This window comes from Aulonocara stuartgranti (assembly GCF_965226115.1).
Source record: "Aulonocara stuartgranti genome assembly, chromosome: 7".
Lineage (NCBI taxonomy): Eukaryota > Metazoa > Chordata > Actinopteri > Cichliformes > Cichlidae > Aulonocara > Aulonocara stuartgranti.
The window spans coordinates 45,076,894-45,095,857 of record NC_138945.1 but is presented as its reverse complement, the minus strand read 5'-3'; the positions used below and the strand labels follow the sequence as shown (position 1 = coordinate 45,095,857).

The following is an 18,964-nucleotide window of genomic DNA, read 5'->3' as shown; positions in this document are numbered from 1 at the left end:
GGGGAACAAGAATTCACATCGTCACTGACTTCAGTGAATGTGTTTTATTAGGCAACACTAACTGTGTTATCCATACAGAGGACAAAAGAACAGTGCATTACTATATACAGTGTAGTGTTAGTACATAAGCAAGTATTACCTGCGCATCAGTGTTGGAAACTCATGATTATGTATGCATGTTTGTCTTGGCTCTCACTGAGGTGTTGAATGTGGAAACACTATGCAACCTGCGTTGGAACAATTATCACCTGGCTCGAATGTGGCTTGTGTAAAGGTGGTACAGTGGTACCTTGTGTAGTAGTTCTTACATGAGTGTGGAATAACAAGATGAAAGTTGCAGCTGAGTGGATGAAAGGACCCAAGTAAAGTGAGAGCTGAGATTAATAGATTAGATGGATTCAATGTTTTTAGGACTTGCCTTACATGTGAGAATCCGGTCCCATCAGAATGATTGGACATCATGTGGTCTTGAACCTACCAGTTCCCTGTGTGATTTTGGATTGCACTGATGCGTGAATTACACCGCCAGTATTCCAGTGCCTTCATTTGTGTTGCCTCCTGCACACAGTATCTAGGAAGCTCCTTCACCAAAGCCACTCTGAGTATTTCCAATATGAAAGTGTCTGAAATTGGCAAAGTCACTTATGAAAATTGACTAGTTATCCATATCCGCAGTGTTTATTGAGAACTGTGTATTCACTCCTTCAGTCAGCTTGGATTCAATTCAGTCATAAATTATTAACATTTTAATAATGCGCAATAAAGTCTTTCCAGGGAACCATCTAAAAGAATATATATCACAATGTAATATTGATTGTGCATGTGTACTGATTGAACCTTTATTTATGTAATTTTCAGTGGACCTCTTTCTCAAATACTATTTCATAACATTAAGCGATATGCTTTATTGTCCCGTAGTGTGGTCAACTTTCCTCTTTGTACAAAAACACTGTTTCTGTTTTTGCTAGCTTTCTGTTATTATGTTGATCCTAGTTATAGCCCTCAGTTAACCTGTCAGATACCATTTTTTTAAAGCAATGATTGTTTGGTAAACACACACACGCGCGCGCGCGCACTGATCAATTGTAAAATAGCCCTTTTGTATCGTCACATTGTCATCTTACATGTACACTAATTTAATTTCTGTGTACTTTGTGTGTACAGAGTTTGGGTCTGGCACATTTTATATGGATCACCCCTCTGCAGTGTATATTGTGTGTGGGTCTGGTCTGGGAGCTGATTGAGGTGAACGGCTTCTGTGGCCTTGCAGCACTGACTCTGATGGGCATCGTCCAGGCCTGGCTCTCCACCAAGATGGCACCTCATCGGTAGTAAAGCACAACCAGACACACTTTTAGTATTGGACATCTACCCTATTACATATCAATATACACTTGTATTTGTGTCTTCTGTCTTGCAATGTGTGTTTTTCTCTCCAAATATTAAAAATATTAGTTTCACTTTGTAGCAGTAGAGCTGTGTGCCACAAAAGCAGGCATGCTAGCGTTCTTGAACAAGTCACAGTTCAATTTATGGTAAATGGACTGGTTCTTATACAGTGCTTTTCTACTCTGAGTACTCAAAGTACTCTACATAACTTGCCTCATTCACATTAGCATTTGTTCTACCTAAGTGCTATCTGTCTAACATTAGCACACATGTATATTCTGATGGATGCATCAGAGAGCAGCGTGGGGTTGGTATCTTGCCCAAGCCGAGGATCAGACTAGCATCCCTTAGATTAATAGATGACCTGTTCTACCTCCTGAACTACAGCCACTCTACTCTCCAGATATTTTATCTCTGGTAGTTTGTAACAAGTACTGCAGTAATATTAATCAGTGGGCAACACATTGGTGCTGTGGGTAGCATTGTTGCCTGACAGCTTAAGGTAAGAAGGTCCTGGAGTAAAATCTGGCATTTCCGCCCCACGTCTGTGTGGGTTCTCTCCCATGTAGTGGGGCTTCCTCCTACAGTCCAAGTTATACCCCGCCTCTCACTCCAGCCACCCTGAATTTAGTAAGTGGAACAAATTGGATAGATGGAATCTTAATCACCTCCCACTATAAAGAGTCTCATCCTACAAATGAACTTCAACTCCATCAACTTGGACAGTAGCTGGTAACTGTAGTCTGTGTTATGTTCCACAGACTTGGTAAGCTCAAAATAGCAATGCATGAATTAGTTCTTCACTTGCTGAATGTTCTGGTTTGAGTGGCTCTCCAGTTCGCTTTGGTTCTCAGAACAAGAACTACCCTCACTAGTTGTGGTCCAAGACAGTGGAGTTGGATATTCTCTTAAAGCCATAACGTAGCCTGCCTAGGGATACTGCCAGTAGGGAAAATGAGGGAAATGAGAATTGAGTAGCTGTTTATAGCTGGTTAGCAGTGAATAAAACTTTTATACTCTCAGTAGTTTTCCAAATGTGAACACTAACACTGTCCAGAAACAACAAAAATGGCACAGGTCCATATATAAACAGAAACTTGAGAATGTTCATGCATGCATAGGTGGATCCTCTGATGCTCCTTGCTATAAAATTGTGTTGGTGTTCTGGTAAAACTTTCTCCTTTGAACAGGGCGAACAGAGCGCCTATGACTAGCCGCCGCCTAGCTCTCACCACAGAGATTATAGAGAACATTCACTCTGTGAAGGCGTACGGCTGGGAGGAAGTGATGGAAAATATCATCAAGAACATCAGGCAGTAAGACACCACCACATATAAAACACATCCTGCCACACACAGAGAATAACTCTCACAACAGCTTTTTTATTATTGAGAAAACAAGGTTAAATTGTGCCATTTGAAGCTAACTGTAACACTTTGTCAGGTTTTTTTTTTTTACCATAATGAAATTTGCTAAAGTAATTCGAGCATCCTACTGTTAGTAATCTAATGTGTTAGTTAGGTTAGAACATATATTTTTGTGTATAGTTCCCTTTTTTGATGAAAACCCTTTGTTCTTTCTTCCATTTTCACTTTCCTCCGCAGGGATGAGATGACACTGACGAGAAAGATTGGATCTCTCCGTTACTTCCACAGCGCGTCATACTTCTTCTCTGCCATCTTTGTTATCCTCTCAGCGATTATACCATATGCACTCAGTAAAGGCATCATCCTGCGTCGAATTTTCACCACAGCCTCCTACTTCATGGTGTTAAGAATGACACTGACCCGCCAGTTTCCAGGTTCCCTCCAGATGTGGTACGACACAATGACACTACTCCACAAGATTGAGGTAGGTTGAGAGATGTGGTGAGATAGATGCTTGTCATCCAAATGCTTTTAATGATCCTACACATGTTATAACTGTCACGGTCTGCGGCGGGTGGACCGTGTGTGGGAGTGTGAGGTTCCAGGTGCAGACATAGACGAGGAGACAGTACTGAACTTGAAACGAAAAGCGAGCCTTTATTTGGGCTGATTAACGTGGCAAACAACAGAAAGCACAGAGGCAAAACTAAACTAGAAGCTGAACTGGGAAAACTAAGAACTGACACTTAACTCAGACAGCAGGGAAAGCGAAGACAGGGTGACAACGATGCATATGATGGAGATTACTATGAACAGGACTCTGTGCTGGAACAACAAAGAACTATGAAATGCATACACGTAAGCAACATGGACATGACCAGCACAGAGTCCTGAAACCTGGCGTAACATGGGGGAAGTTGAACAGACGACGCGGCGACGAACAAAGGAAGACTGAGGACTTAAATACACACATGAGGTGTGTGGAGACACACGAGAACACAGCTGACTAGAGTGAAACATAATGGCAATACAGGGGAGAGTAACACTAACTACAATGAGCAAAGAACACCATACTCTTTCAAAATAAAACAGGAAACACAGAGACATAGACATGGAGATAGAACATGAACTTAACCTAACCAGAGACATGAAACATGACAGCTAGACACACGGACCAGGGAGAGATGACAAAAGGGACTAAGAAACCAAGGACTAAACTGTAAACTAGAAAACAACTAGATGCGTTAAACTACACATGTGGATACAAAAATATGCATTAGAAGTTAAACCCTGGGCCTCATGGCCCAGTACCGTGACAATAACTTTGCTAACAATCATCAGCATAATGAATCCAGAATTTTTCAGTCTTTATACGCCTATAACAGAAAAACTCTGTATAAGTTAAATGCATTTTATAATTTAAATGTATTTTTTTCTCTTCAGGATTTCCTGATGAAGGAAGAATACAGTGGACTGGAGTATAACCTCACCACCTCAGAACTGGAGTTGGTCAATGTGTCCGCATCCTGGGATGAGGTCTGTTTACGTCCATTTGTTGAGCCTAAAAGAAAGTGAATGCTTCTGCTACTTACTGCAAAGGCAGAATCAACACACTTGTCTGATGTGAGACATTTAACCGTAACATAATACACACAATCAGGAGTATCTGGATTATGGCATCATTGTCATCATGTTATATAAATAAATTGTATATTATGACATGCGCTCACCTGCCATTTCACCATTACTGGTTGCACATCCATGATTTGATCACAGCTCTGTTGCACTGAGGTCTGGTGACTGTGGAGGGAATTTGAGTTGAGTGAAGCCATGTTAAACTTCTGTTCAACAAACCAGTTATTCTTTACCCTTGAAAAGAAGGTGGAATAAAAGAAGATCAAAAACAAAATGGGCAAAAACCAGTTTGCTGTTTGCCAAATTGTCCTGTTAACGACAATAGCTCCAAGTACTAAAATATATGTCTATATAGGTTTGTCAGTTTATATCATTCTGGGGAAATTTTGGCCTACCCTCTTTTACAATATTGCCACAGTTCATTGAGATTTTGGACTCAGAGCTTTACCTGGACTGATCTACTGTTCTGACATTTGACTCTGCAACACTTCGGTATACAGAAGAGTTCACAGTCAACTCAATGACTGCAAGGGGCTCCGGTCTCATGGCTGCAAACTAAACCCAAATCAACCCCTTTCCCCTGTGCTAACACTTTCTGTGAATGTTTGTGCTGATATACTATTTTTGGTTTTCTCCACGCATTGCGCAAAACATTATGGCCAAATATCTCTACTTTGGTCCTGTATGTTCTAAGGACTTTGTTCCAATCTCATGGTTTGTTCAACACAACTTTGCAAACTGAAGCAGTGCTGTCGTGTTCTTCTCAGACATAAAAGGCTTTCTCCTTGAACCATCCCACAAAAGCAATATACAGTCATTTTCTAATTGCAAGGGTAATGCATTGAGTTTAATTAGGGAGCAAAGCAGCTGGTTACAGTAAAGAAGAAGAATTCCTTTTTAACAGAGATCTTTGGCAGAAACTGGCTCTGGAAGGCTGGTTGAGCTGAATGTATAAGTAAGATGATAAGTATAAAGAAGTTTTGGACAGAAACATCAAAGATCTGTTTTTTAGTTGGCTTAGAAATAAAATGTAATTGATATGTTGGTACAGGTGTCCAGTATTCTGCTTTTTGTGATGTACTGCTCTGTGTGTGTGTGTGTGTGTGTGTGTGTGTGTGTGTGTGTGTGTGTGTGTGTGTGTGTGTGTGTGTGTGTTTAGAAGGAGGTGGGTAAATCCAAATATATCATTATCTGAGTCAGATGTCAACAGTCACTACTAGTCCCAAACATCATCAGTCAAGCTGTAATACATTGACTCTTATCTGTGTGTTAATACAAGATTGGGACAATCGCATGTTTGAAGAAGTCAAATTTTGACAGCCCCTACAGTAATTCCAGGTGTAATAGTTAATTCCTCACCATTGCTGGGAGACAGCAGTATAATCTTATCTATAAGCTCAGACAGTAAACTTAATCTAACAGGTGTGATTCATTGACCATGCAATACCGTGAGAAAAAGAACATCGAGCTGGGGTTTTTTCCCATGTCACTTTGCCTAATTAATTATCCAGGTGTTGTCACTATACTGGAAACTTTGCTGGAAACACAACTCTGAACTCTTGATGAGATCAAATCAGATTCTCCCCCGGCTTTCACCTCTTCCTGGAATGTGCCATTCGCAGTTGAATGGAATGGGTGTTGCCTTTCTTTACTGCTGGCAGGGTGCACATCACCTCATTAGAATGAGAATCACACAGACAAACCTATATAACCAGAGCGCAAACTGGCATTAGAGGTACGGTGACCCATAAAATGTCACAGAGGTCAATGATTAAGCCAGGCAGTCGAGCAGAGTTCCCCTCTTCTAGCAGTGAGAGGCGTCGCCCATTAATCTTTACAGACGTAAAGACCGATGAGGTGATATAAGGCCATTGTGAGACCCTGGGAGTCTTCTTCTGTCCTTGGAGAATCAAATTCCTCACAGTAATTCAATTCAATGTTATTTATAAAGCGCCAAATCAAAACAACAGTCTCCTCAAGGTGGTTTATATTGTAAGGCAGACCCTACAATAATACCTACAGAGAAAAACCCAACAATCATATGACCCCCTATGAGCAAGAACTTTGGCGACAGTGGGAAGGAAAAACTCCCTTTTAACAGGAAGAAACCTCCGGCAGAACCAGGCTGAGGGAGGGGCGGAGCCATCTGCTCCGACCAGTTGGGGTGAGAGAAGGAAAACAGGATAGAAGACATGCTGTGGAAGAGACAGAGATTAATAACAAGTGCGATTCAATGCAGAGAGGTCTATTAACACATAGTGAGTGAAAAAGGTGACTGAAAAGGAAAAACTCAATGCATCATGGGAATCCCCCAGCAGCCTATGCCTACTGCAGCATAACTAAGGGAGGATTCAGGGTCACCTGATCCAGCCTAACTGTATGCTTTAGCAAAAAGGAAAGTTTTAACCCTAATCTTAAAAGCAGTAGTTTATTCTAGTGTCACTGCCTGAGAGCACAGCATGATGGACACAGTCACTCAGCCTTGAAGCAAGCAGTTTTATCAACAAAATGAAAAACAGAAACATGCATGCCGTGTGCAGGTACACAGAGTCTTGTAAATGAAAGTGTCACATGATTCACTATAATACATTAAAAGGAGATGTTTGATTATGAAAGTCACCTTAAAGTGTAGAAAATGAACTCTTTTGTATTAAATTGTTTAAGAAATCTTAATATGCAGAAAGTAAATGATAAACAATCTTTTGCCACATACCGATATCATGTTTAGTAACTGCCTATGAACTCCTTTACAGCGTATCGGTGAGTTGTTTGAGAAGATCCAGCAGGAGAGCAAAGCAAATGGACACCTGAACGGTGACCCCGGGCTATTCTTCACCAATCTCTATGTCACCCCTGTGCTCAGAAACATCAGCCTGCACCTCGACAAAGGCCAGATGCTCGCTGTGGCTGGATCCACTGGCTCAGGAAAGGTAGGATTTCAGTCAAATTAAATTCTGGTTAGGGAGTCACTGGAGTCTGACCGATATGTCTTTCTGCTTTTTGTCAATATATTGATGTTGGTAAATAATTTTAATTTAATGGACAATAAATGCAAATTAAAGAAGAGATGGAAGAAACACCCCTCAGCCGTATTAGATGTGTTCTTGTGCATAATCTATCTGTCCTTAAGAAGCTACTGTGCAACTTGGCAACACACGTTTGAAACAATAGTAAATGAATAATGTAACAATAATGCAACAAATTGAATAAGGCAAGTTTATTTGCAACCTTCACTGTCATAATAGCTTAATATTGGCTCATAAATAATTACATGCAATAAATGCCAGTTTCCCTTGAGCAATGAAAGAAACATGATGACTCAATCCATATTCCTTGAGTTGAGAACACAGTTAGATGAAGAAGAATAAAGTGTGACCATGCTCTCCTGTTTCCTTCAGAGTTCCCTGCTCATGATGATTCTGGGAGAACTGGTGCCAACAGAGGGTAAAATTAGACACAGTGGTCGCATTTCCTTCTCACCCCAGACTTCTTGGATTATGCCAGGGACGATTCGTGACAACATCCTGTTTGGCCTGACCTATGATGAATACCGCTACAATTCTGTTATTCAGGCCTGCCAGCTGGAAGAGGTACCTTTATTCCTTTCATTCCTTTCATTCTCTTTCGCTGCTTTTTCTTTGTGTCTTTTGTTTTGCAAACATGGAATTGTATTTGTCTTGTTCAGTCATGGTGGCTGTAGCTGTTCATGCAGAATACAGATAACCTGGTACTTATTGCAAAAAACCACAAAGTAACATGTGCAGTTCATGCATTACTAGCAGTGCACCCAAGTGCCGGGTTTTCAGTTTTGTTGTGTTTTTTTAAAGCAGCAAGTTCATGGGTACAGCCTGGCCAGTGCTCTGCTAATGGCTTATTTAGTTAGTTACAAATGCACAGCTGTGGCAGTACAAATTACCAATGCTACGTGTGCTACTGCTATCTTGGATAATTATATAATTAAATCAGAGTTGGTGGGGCTACTCTGGCTTTCCACCTTTAGAGGCCATTCCAGTAAAAAATTCCAACTGGGATTTAAAAAAATTCTGACTGGAGAGATCAAATGGAATGCCCACATGTTTATGGTAATTTGGTAAACGTAGCTTTTTCCTCTGTGTTTTGACACGTGAAATATGTTTGTAGCCACTGAAAAGAAAAAAAAAACTCCATTCTGGAAAACAAAGGTTTTGTCTTGGAGCACCTTTATCTCCTCTCTTAATGTCAGGCTGCGCATTGTGTTGTGGTTCTTTGTGTTCTGATTGGTTGGGATTTTTTGTAGTTAGGGTTATTTTGCCACCTGTTGCTTTGGCTCCTTTTTTCTTTTTTTGCAGTGTTTTTGTGTGCTTGTTTTCATGTGGGTGAAGATATTTTCAAAAACCTGCTCAAATGAATGTGTTTTTTTTTTCTTTTTTTAAATTACAGCAGAAAATTTCTGTTTTAAAAATATTTATTTGTTTGGAATTAGCATAAGGGAGAGTTTCATTGTTTAGGCCACTGCCCAGAGGTCATGGCCATGGCTGAGTGGAAATGTAGATGGACTGAGAAGTCAGCAGTTTCACTTTTACATTCAGTTGTCTCTTTGGCATAACACAAGCACGGGTCTGTCTGTGGATCAAGTGACAAACGTTTGCAAAGTGAGGATATTGTCATGATAGTCCTGTCGTGACTACACCTTCAGGCTTGAAAACTTTGGACTCTTGCACTAAAACCTCTGCGTCAAGCTGCAGATCCAGCTATTGCCACATGTTTGAAGTTCATAGTGAAATTACAAGCAAACAAGTGGCCATAATGGGACTTCCTAAAAATGGCAGCCACACTGGAAGCTGACCAGAGGTGCATACTATTCAGAGCTTTCTCAGAATATGGATGATAATAGTTGTTGGCATGTAGCAACAATTTGACAGTGTCTTGATATTTTGATACTTTTTAACCACTAAGATAGCTTCTTACTGGTAAATAAGAAGAACTGACCAGACTGCTGTTCTCAGAGGAGAAGAAGTAAACTGTCAATGAACTCAGGTGACAAGATATCCCTCTTTATGTGGGACTGCACAGCATTTTTATTACTTGTCCCCCTTTTCCAAATCTTGAGACAATGTCCCTAATTTTTGGCTGATTCTGCTGAACATGCACATTTCTAAACTCTGGTTTTTACACAATGTATATCAAGTGAAGGCTTTTTAACCATAGTCAGGAGAAGATTATCTTGTCTAATGCCAAACCCATCAGGGAAAGTTACAAATTCCCAGAAATCACAAGCTTGTTTTGTCAAATGTGAAGGAGAGTACCATAAACACAAGTATAAAGAAAATAAGGCACTATAAAAGTAAAACTGAACTGAAAATGGCAGTATATTCTGAGAAAATGGTTTGCTTGAGTAATTTGTCAGCTTCGCACAGGGAGGGAAGTGTGTGGTGTGAGGTGACATGTGTGTCGTCATTGGATTAAAATTTTTAGATATGGTGCCAATCTGCGCATACAGCCAAGCTAAACCCCCAAAACTCTTAATAGGAAGGAGATAAGCTAAGAAAAATACAAAAAGAGAATATGGGAGTATAAACAAACAATTGCACGAGACCAAGAACAAATTTCAGACAACTTTTTTCCTTATTGTATTGAATCACCAATATATAAAAATAAGCTTTCACCTGTACATGCTACATGACACTCTGATAACAGTTTATTTTTAAATTAAAATTAAAATGATGTGTTTGTCCACATTTAGTATGCTGAGATCTGTTCACCCTACTGTAAACATATCACAAGCTGAGTCACTGAAAGTATGGCAGCATTACTGGATTGAAAATGTGACTACATACTAAAAAAATCTGTTTTCAGCAGAGTGAAATCTTTGCCAGCTTTTTTTTTTTTTTAAGTCTTTTCTTAGTCAGTGATCTGATTCTCTCTGCTAAGCTGCCTGTGTGGAGCCACTGCAGGGCATCGCGATGGCTCAGGTTTCACCAGTCCACATTTACACCAATTATGTGTCCCACAAACACAAATACTTGCATACTTGCAAACTCTATGCTTGTCTCTAACTCTGACACATGTACTCTCTCATAAAGCCTCAGTGTTGAGTGACGGACCTCCAGCAGAATAATGTCTCCTCTGTTACTGTGGAAATCTCACATTATGTCACTGGGATGCAATACAAGCCTTTCAGCTCACAACAAGCTGGATGGACGAGCATTGGATCTGAGGCAGTGAGATTTAAAAAAACAAACAAAAAAACCCCACACAAACACAACTTAGAAGTGTCAGTTTTTGAACATACATTACTCAAAGGTTTGGTGTGATTTTGCTTTCTGATTTGTTGAATATATCCATGGCATCAGCTGGAAGGAACACCAGGTAGTAGAACACACAAAAATAACTTCCATCAAATTTCATTTTTCTGAAAGTTGTCTCAATGCAATGCCAGAAGTTAATAAAATAAGACTCTGATATGCTACTATACTATACTATACCTATACTACTCCATATGGAAACATTAACTGTCTTGGACCAGTGCAGAAGCAGCAGGACAGATCTGACCCTGAACAATAATTAAATGCACAAAGGCTGATGCTCCAGACACTGAAAACTGATTCCTTCTTTCACTGAAAAAGTCATTTCAAGCTGTGCTAAACTGATCAGTTAGACTTTTAGCGTGACACATTAGCCTTGGCTAAAGCAATGTGCAAAATATAAACTACATAAAATAAAAAACTACAACTTTTACTGAAATCAGTCGAGAAGCTCATGCCGTGTGTGGGACCATCATATTTATTGACTGCGGAGTCACATCTCGTGGCTGATACACAATAGAAAAACTCTGCCTTTATTTTGTATTTGAGGAGATGTGTCAAATGTTTGATTTCTTCCCACTGTAAAGCCATTTTAGCTACAAGAGTTTTTTGATAGTCAAAGGTGAGGCTTTTTTCTATTTCTAATTGTTGTTTTTTTTGTTCTGTTTTGTTATTGTTGTTACTATTTAACTGCTTTATTTTACAAAGCTGTTAAACAATTTGTTAACTTGGTCCTTTATACACTCCTATCCAGACAGAGGAAGCTATTTAAAAGGTAGGAAGTTTGAATGATGATAAACTTGTGCTGTCACTTCATTCCTGTTGCTGTAACTGTTTCATAATCACTGGCTGCCATATGTCTACGTGACAGTGTTCATGTGCCATCTATGCTTTGTGCTTTTGTTTAGTTAGATTTTTGAAAATGCCCATGAGAGCATATAGACAGGATAACTTTGAAAATGAGCTATAATCACTTTGAGGACTGCATTTGTTCTTTTTTCTTTATTCTTGGACATGTTTCATTGTTGCCCATTCATTCAGTGAGCAGGCATGAGGCCATCACTGCTCCATGAAATCAATGAGCTTCTTTATGAAGAAGATCGTCCACTTCATTTTCTGCCCTCTTTACAACAAGGGTGTCAAACAGTTTAACCGAGTGGATGGCATCAATGGCCAGACAGAAACATTTTTTTCACAGGCTTTCATTTCTTGTAACACTTTTGTAACAGCCTGTGACTAATGAGCAAGTGACAAGTAATGCGAGTATGGGTATTTTTACTAATGCCAAAAATAACAAAGGTAAATAATACATCTTTCCATTATGTTCTTGTATATAGCCTGTGTAGTAGGCCTAAAATTTACAACCGAAACTTTGGGTAGGACATTTGAATAAAAAGTTAAAATTGATTTTCTAGTTTTCCAAAATCACAACACAGATTATGTTCTTTGAACACAGAGATCACCTTGCAAAGAGATGCTTGGTAAAGAAGTTCTGAGTCTTCCACCTTTTGAAATTGCCTGCTGTGCCGTTCTGTGTTGGTTAGCGTGTAAGCTCGCAGGTGTGTGCAGTGACTGTGCACTTGTCTCTTTGGTTTGGTGGTGTTGCAGTGCAGACCACAGCTGCATCTAGGAGGCCAAAATTTGTTGAGAACCTAAACTAATAAAAGGACTGGATTCAAATTTAAGAAGGGCTGAATTTGGTCCACAGATCTTGAGTTAAGAGTAAAGATAACGGTACATAAAAATGAAAAATCCAGAGGATAAAAACAAGGAAGTTGAGGTATTTATGTGCCAGTCTAATGTGTTATACCCACTCTTTCCCTGTTTTCCTCTCCAGGACTTCGCTTTGCTCCCCGAGAAAGACAAGACGTATCTTATCGATGGAGGGGGGACCCTCAGTGGTGGTCAAAGAGCTCGTCTCTGCCTTGCCAGGTAGTTTCTGTCACACCTGAGCATCTGTCAGCAGGCCTCATTCACTCTTGTTTGTCTGTCAGCACAGACTACCTTTGCTCATTAGTTAGGATTTTGGTTCTTTTTTTGTATCAACTTGTGTGTTTCTTCTGTAAATTCTACATCATCGCTGTAGCACTTCCATAGCAACAGGTTACATAAAAGAAATATCATAAAACATTAAGGACATTAAAATAACCCTCTAGCTACAGTATATGTGTCCAGCAAAAAGAATAAATATCAGTGTACTTAATCAGAAGCTGCTCAGGATCACAGATCACTCATGTGTGTGTTGCTGTCTGCTTTTTATGGTTTCTGTGGCTTTTACAGCCCGAGCTTTATTGCTTTTTTAAATCTCTGTGGATCAGCCAGAAACTCTCATGTTCTCCTGCATTATTTATTGGTTTAGTGTGCTAACGTTAATTTGCAGCCACTCCTTGACTTTTTTAACTTCTGCTATCAACATAGCTATTCACTGTGACTGATATATTCCAGCTTCTCTTCTTTGCCTTTCTGCATCTTATACTTTCTCTAATTTTGTTTGTTTGCTTTTTTGTTTTTTTTAAAGCAAATTGGAACATTTTCTTTACCTTCCTTGTTATCTGTGACCTAATATGTGTGTTTCTCTCTCAGGGCTGTGTATAAAGATGCAGACCTCTACCTCCTGGATGCGCCTTTCACCCACCTGGACATCGCTACAGAAAAAGAGATCTTTGAAAAGTGCGTTTGATAACAGAGAGTCTTTCATGTAGAGGAGGTCGGGGTGATTAGGCTAAAAATTGACCTCAAAGTCAAGGTTAACACTTGGTGTCTCTGAAAATGCTCTTTTCTGTTGGGAGTCATAACTGCTTTATAACAATGTAACCTTCTCAGGAAATGTGTTTCTTTCTTTTTTCTTTTTATAGAGTAACGCTTTTATGCTTGGATGGTCTTTGGTTAGCTTCCATTTTGGAAAAGCAGACAAAATTGCTTGTAAACTTTTAGAGTTGTGAAATGTATTTATATATACACTCTTATAATGTGTGTATATATAAATACACATTCATATAAATATCCATATCACTAGCTCGATATTTATAGTTTCTGGTAATTATAATTTCTATTCTGCATTTGTTAGAAAGAAATAAGCCCTTCTTTGTCAGACTTTTTTTTTAAAGTGCGCATTTTTATCCACACACAGCTGCATCTGTAAACTTATGGCCTCCAAGACTCGTGTCGTAGTAACCAGCAAGTTGGAGCATCTCAAGCGTGCAGACAAAATCCTTCTGCTGCACAATGGAGATTGTTACTTCTATGGCACCTTCTCAGAGCTGCAGGCCAAGCGTCCAGACTTCAGCTCCCTGCTTCTTGGTCTTGAGGCTTATGACAACGTCAATGCTGAGCGGCGTGGATCCATTCTCACAGAAACTCTTCGCAGGGTTTCAGTTGATGAAACCGCTGGTTTCCGTGGCCCAGAGCAAATTCGTCAGTCCTTCCGACATGCACCAGCTCAAAGCCATCCTCTAGGTGATGGCTACCCTGAAAAACGCAAGCAGTCACTCATCCTTAATCCTCTGGCAGCTGCCCGCAAGTTCTCCTTCATTGGGAATTCTCAACAAACCGGAAACACAACAGTGGAAGACAGGTCTGATGAACTCCCAGAGAGAAGATTCTCTGTAGTGCCTGAAGATGAACAAATAGAGGAGGCACTTCCGAGGAGTAACCTGTACCATGATGAGTTTCAGCACCTTAGCGGGCAGCGGCGCCAGTCTGTCTTGGAGTTCATCACCAGTGCTCGCGGCCAAGAGCGCAGAGAGCAGATGCAGTCATCTTTCAGGAAAAAGCTCTCCATCACACCGCAGTACAGCCTTGCATCAGACCTGGACATTTACTCCCGCCGCCTGTCCAAGGACAGTGTTTATGACATTAGTGAAGATGTGGATGAAGAAGACATGGAGGTAAGGCTTTTTAACAAAATCAAGAAATTATTGTTAAGTGAGCCACATGGTTAAAACCCATCTATCCTGTTTCTTGACAGCAATGTTTTGCAGATGAACGTGACAAAAATGTCTTTGAAACTACCTCATGGAACACTTACCTACGCTACGTAAACACCAACAGGAACTTAGTCTACGTCCTCATTTTCATCTTCATTGTCTCTGTCATTGAGGTAAAAATCAAAGATTTGGGGTTTTTGTGTTATTGTGTGAATTTAATTAACGGCATTTTGTTTTCTTTTCACAAATAGGTTGCTGGCTCTGTCCTCGGTATTTTTCTTATTACTGAGTAAGTCCCATGTTTCATGTTGCCTTAAACAGAAAATGATTATGATTCTTCTCTTTGTCTTTGGATAGTCAGCTAGTGTGCTCTGAGCTTTCTGATCATGTTAACTCTAAATACTATTTAAATAGTATTTACAGACCTTACTGTAAATCACTGGTTTTCCACTGGCTCCCAATCTATAGCCAGGTGGACAAAATAATTTGTTGTAAATCATAAACTTGAGTACTATGGTTAAAAGTACATTTACACAAATGGGGCCCATGTATACAGTAAACAGACTGATTCTTATATAGTGCTTTTCTACTCTCCTGAGGCACTTAACATCCCACATTCACACAAGGACTCTTTTCTATGCTGTTTTTAAAGTTACTAACTAACATTCACACATATTCATACTTTGATGGCTGCATCAGAGAGAACCTGGGGCTAGTAGTCTTGCCCAAGGATATTTGGCATGCAGGGTTTGAACCACCAGCCTTCCGGTCAGAAGATGACCTGCTCCACCACCTGTGCTACAGCCACCCAACGTATGGTGACAAAACAAGCAGATTGTGTCATTTATTCCTTCCAGCATCATCAAATAGGAACTTCGAATCAATTTATCAGAGATGTCCGAGGCTTATAAGGGTGGTCCTTGGACGATTTCTTTCGCTGTGCACATTCACATGCTAACGAGTAGGGGACACATGCATGGCTGTTGCGCTGTAGTGTGTTGGCTTGAAGAAATAAAAAACTAGCACATAGACATCCACATGGATCAGAAGTTCACCCTCTGATCAAATCCATGTCAAATGGCTCTAAGTGAACTTGTGTTTAGGTCTTATATTTCTTTTCACTTTTCTTATTTTTCACTGGCGGCTGATTTTAAATGTGACAGTAGGTTTAAATGTACTTATTTTTTGTGTTTATTTGTTTATTTAATTGTTTATTTGCTACATGTTAATTACTAGACAAAGACAAAGCCGTCCATCTTTAGGTTACAGTGAGGGACGACGAATTCGCTCTGTTCATGTAAATCGAGTTGAAAAAAAGTACTATAAGTGTAATTTTCTCTATCATGAGCTGATTTAACTGCTGCTTTATTTAATCGTGTAAATGAGAGTAACCAAAAGTGAGCAATAAAAATATCTGTTTATTAACATCAGTAATTTACATTTAGAGGTCACAATTATGCAGAAATCACTAAAAGGTAATTTTGTAATCTATTCTATAATGAAGAATTGCTCCATGTAACATTTATTATACATTCCTCACATCCAACAGTGAGGTCTGGAGGGACGCCGCCAATCCTTCATCGCCCAACTATATTGATGAGCAGCACCCCAATGCATCGTCGCCGCCTGGCCATCTCGGTGTTATTATGACACCCACCAGTGCTTATTACATCATCTACATCTTTGTAGCCCATGCGGACAGTATTCTGGCCCTGGGATTCTTCAGGGGTCTCCCTTTAGTGCATACATTACTGACTGTGTCCAAAAGACTGCATGAACAGATGCTTAGCTCTGTGCTGAGAGCCCCCATGTCTGTGCTCAACACGATAAAAACAGGTGCTTTGCTTTTTTACTTTTTGAGTAAAACAGATTTTTACTGGTTAATGGCCTAGATGATGTCACTAAATAAATGAATGATGGTAGAGAATCCCTGTAGCACAAAATCTGATTATCAATGCTGATTATTAATATCTTCCTTTACTACAACACCTTCATACTTTCGCTGTCCTCTTTCAGCCAGGATCGTGAACAGGTTCACCAAGGACATGGCCATCATAGATGACATGCTGCCATTGGTGCTTTTTGACCTCATACAGGTATTTATCCAATACTGTGGATGATGATGCAGAGTTTTTGGAACTGCAAAAAGTGACTGAAAACTACTGCGACAAATATTCCCTCTTTCTTCATTGTAAATTGATTAATGGGGTGCAATTGTAAGCAGAATAAATAAATAAATGACAATTCAATTTCAAAATTCAATTTCCTCAATTTATCCTTTAAATTTTTGAATCTTGCCCTGGAGAAATTGGACAATGTTTTTTATTCCTCTGTAAAAGTTTTACAATCATATTATAATAAAAAAGAAAGAAATGATTAAAAACAAAATGAAAACATGCAGTGAAAATAAGAACAGGGAAACTGAAAACATCTTTTTTTTAAAGCCAGAAATACCAAATAATAATAAGTCTGCTCATATCTGTTATTAACATATTTTCCCAACACCAGGTGTCATTGATCGTCGCCGGTGCCATCTTCACTGTGTCCATCATAGAGCCATACATCTTCATTGCTGCTCTCCCATTGGCTTTTATCTATGTTTTCCTCAGGAAGTACTTTCTACGAACTGGACAGCAACTCAAAGTCCTGGAGGCTGAAGGTGAGCATTGGAGAGTTGTTGGCCGTTAGAGATGACAGTGGTTTTAGGTTTTAGTGACTCCAGCAGTAAATGTAAAATGTAGAAAGGGGGGGGAAAAAGAAATTTGCTGTAGTTTAATAATATGTTTAAATATCTTTCGAGATAAATTGTCTAAATAACCTATGTAAGAAAAGAGGCTAGAAAAAATGAGAAAAAAACGTTGCTTCTTCATAAAGCAGAATGGTATTATTTAAATAGTTCTTACTGCTTTGTATGTGATGTATTATTAGGCATATGTCTGGGTGCTGTTCTTTAGCTCTGGCTCTTGCAGACTTTAATCCTGAAGATGAGTTTTTATTTTCTTTTTGAGGGGAGGGAAAATGGGCTCAGAAAAGAGTAGAGAAATGAAAGTGAGTAGTGACATATATCAGTAAAAGTGAGAACATAATAGGAAAACCAATACTGAGAACAGAGGAAAAGGGATGCTTCCTCTGAGAAGGAACCACAATCAGTGGGCAAAGCTGGCAGATGGCTTAGGGGCCAAAAGTCACTGAAACATGAAAACATGAGAGAGGAAGAGTTGAGTCAGAGGACAGGGTGTCTCAGAAAGAGAGGAACAGTTTTCTTCCAGTATTGAGACTTGGATAACGTTCATATTTGGTTGTTTTCCTTTGAGCTCCTCAAGACATCAGAAAAGATTGTTGGCTTTTGGCTTTAAAAACCAAGCCTACCTGCTGAATAATGAAAGTGTTTATATTAGTGAAGATTTTCAAAGCAGTGTAATTTTAATCATTTATAATCATTACAGTCTCGCGGGGCTTACAGAGGTCAAATCTACAGGAGTCTGTCTTTATTTACTACACTTTTTCTCAAAGTCAGATGCTTGTAATAAATGTAACAGAGAAATCTGTTTGTTGTCTTCATATTACAGTACAGTACATTTTCATCATGTACTGTGTTGCTAGTGGCGGCTGTCCATCTTTAGCTTCAGTTTAATGCACACATGAACAGTAGATATTGTGTCATCAACAACCTCATTAAGTGCACTTAAGTAAAGGTCACTTTCAAAACTTCTATGTAATAGAAATGTAATGGGTTTAAAATATTTACAATTAGTATCTAATATTGAGACTTACAATACAACACGATACATATAAATTCATTTTAGTTTAGTGGTCATAAGTTGAAGAACTGCACTGTTGCTAAAGGCCGACAGAGCAGAAGAAAGGAGGTTTGTACAGTCAGAGGATGAGGAAGCTGCTGACGATGTTGCCGCTCTGTTTTTTGGGCCTCTCTGCTGTGCCCTCGATTCTGTCACTGAATATGTGTTTCAGTGATGACGCTGAGATGTTTCCGGAGCTGCTGAGAGCTCACTGGGGTCAGAGAAATGAGCTGAGCTGGGATTTCCTCCAAGCCCATCCTGGTGTTTTACCCACTGGATTCACAGGGACAAATTACAGTGGAAATTATGCTCTGTTTATACTAGTCAGACATGGCCATTGAATTTTAATCTTGAAGAAATTATTGTGACCATAAAGACATAAGATGTGCAAAGAAGGGGTTGCTGCTAAAGTATAACTTTTCCAGGTTGATTCTTGTTTAATGAATTTATATGTATTGTAGTTTTCTAGTTCAGAAGTGTTACCTAACTAAAAGGTACCAAGTAGTGAAATTAAATGACCTTTTAGAAATTTAGTTAGCAGTTTTTTTTATTTGTCAGTCTGA

At 39.4% G+C, this 18,964-nt stretch overlaps 1 protein-coding gene across 4 annotated transcripts in view; it reads left to right on the top strand.

The window, feature by feature from the left end:
- cftr (CF transmembrane conductance regulator) overlaps positions 1 to 18,964 on the top strand; it is a 41,455-nt gene that overhangs the window by 9,908 nt on the left and 12,583 nt on the right. For all 4 annotated transcript variants that reach the window (XM_082539211.1, XM_082539213.1, XM_082539212.1 and 1 more), the window contains 14 exons: positions 1,165 to 1,328; positions 2,580 to 2,705; positions 2,994 to 3,240; positions 4,200 to 4,292; positions 7,145 to 7,321; positions 7,790 to 7,981; positions 12,513 to 12,607; positions 13,259 to 13,345; positions 13,806 to 14,562; positions 14,643 to 14,774; positions 14,853 to 14,890; positions 16,151 to 16,437; positions 16,618 to 16,697; positions 17,110 to 17,260. In XM_082539211.1, coding sequence (XP_082395337.1) covers positions 1,165 to 1,328; positions 2,580 to 2,705; positions 2,994 to 3,240; positions 4,200 to 4,292; positions 7,145 to 7,321; positions 7,790 to 7,981; positions 12,513 to 12,607; positions 13,259 to 13,345; positions 13,806 to 14,562; positions 14,643 to 14,774; positions 14,853 to 14,890; positions 16,151 to 16,437; positions 16,618 to 16,697; positions 17,110 to 17,260 — 2,626 coding nt within the window. The remainder of the gene's footprint in view (positions 1 to 1,164; positions 1,329 to 2,579; positions 2,706 to 2,993; positions 3,241 to 4,199; positions 4,293 to 7,144; positions 7,322 to 7,789; positions 7,982 to 12,512; positions 12,608 to 13,258; positions 13,346 to 13,805; positions 14,563 to 14,642; positions 14,775 to 14,852; positions 14,891 to 16,150; positions 16,438 to 16,617; positions 16,698 to 17,109; positions 17,261 to 18,964) is intronic.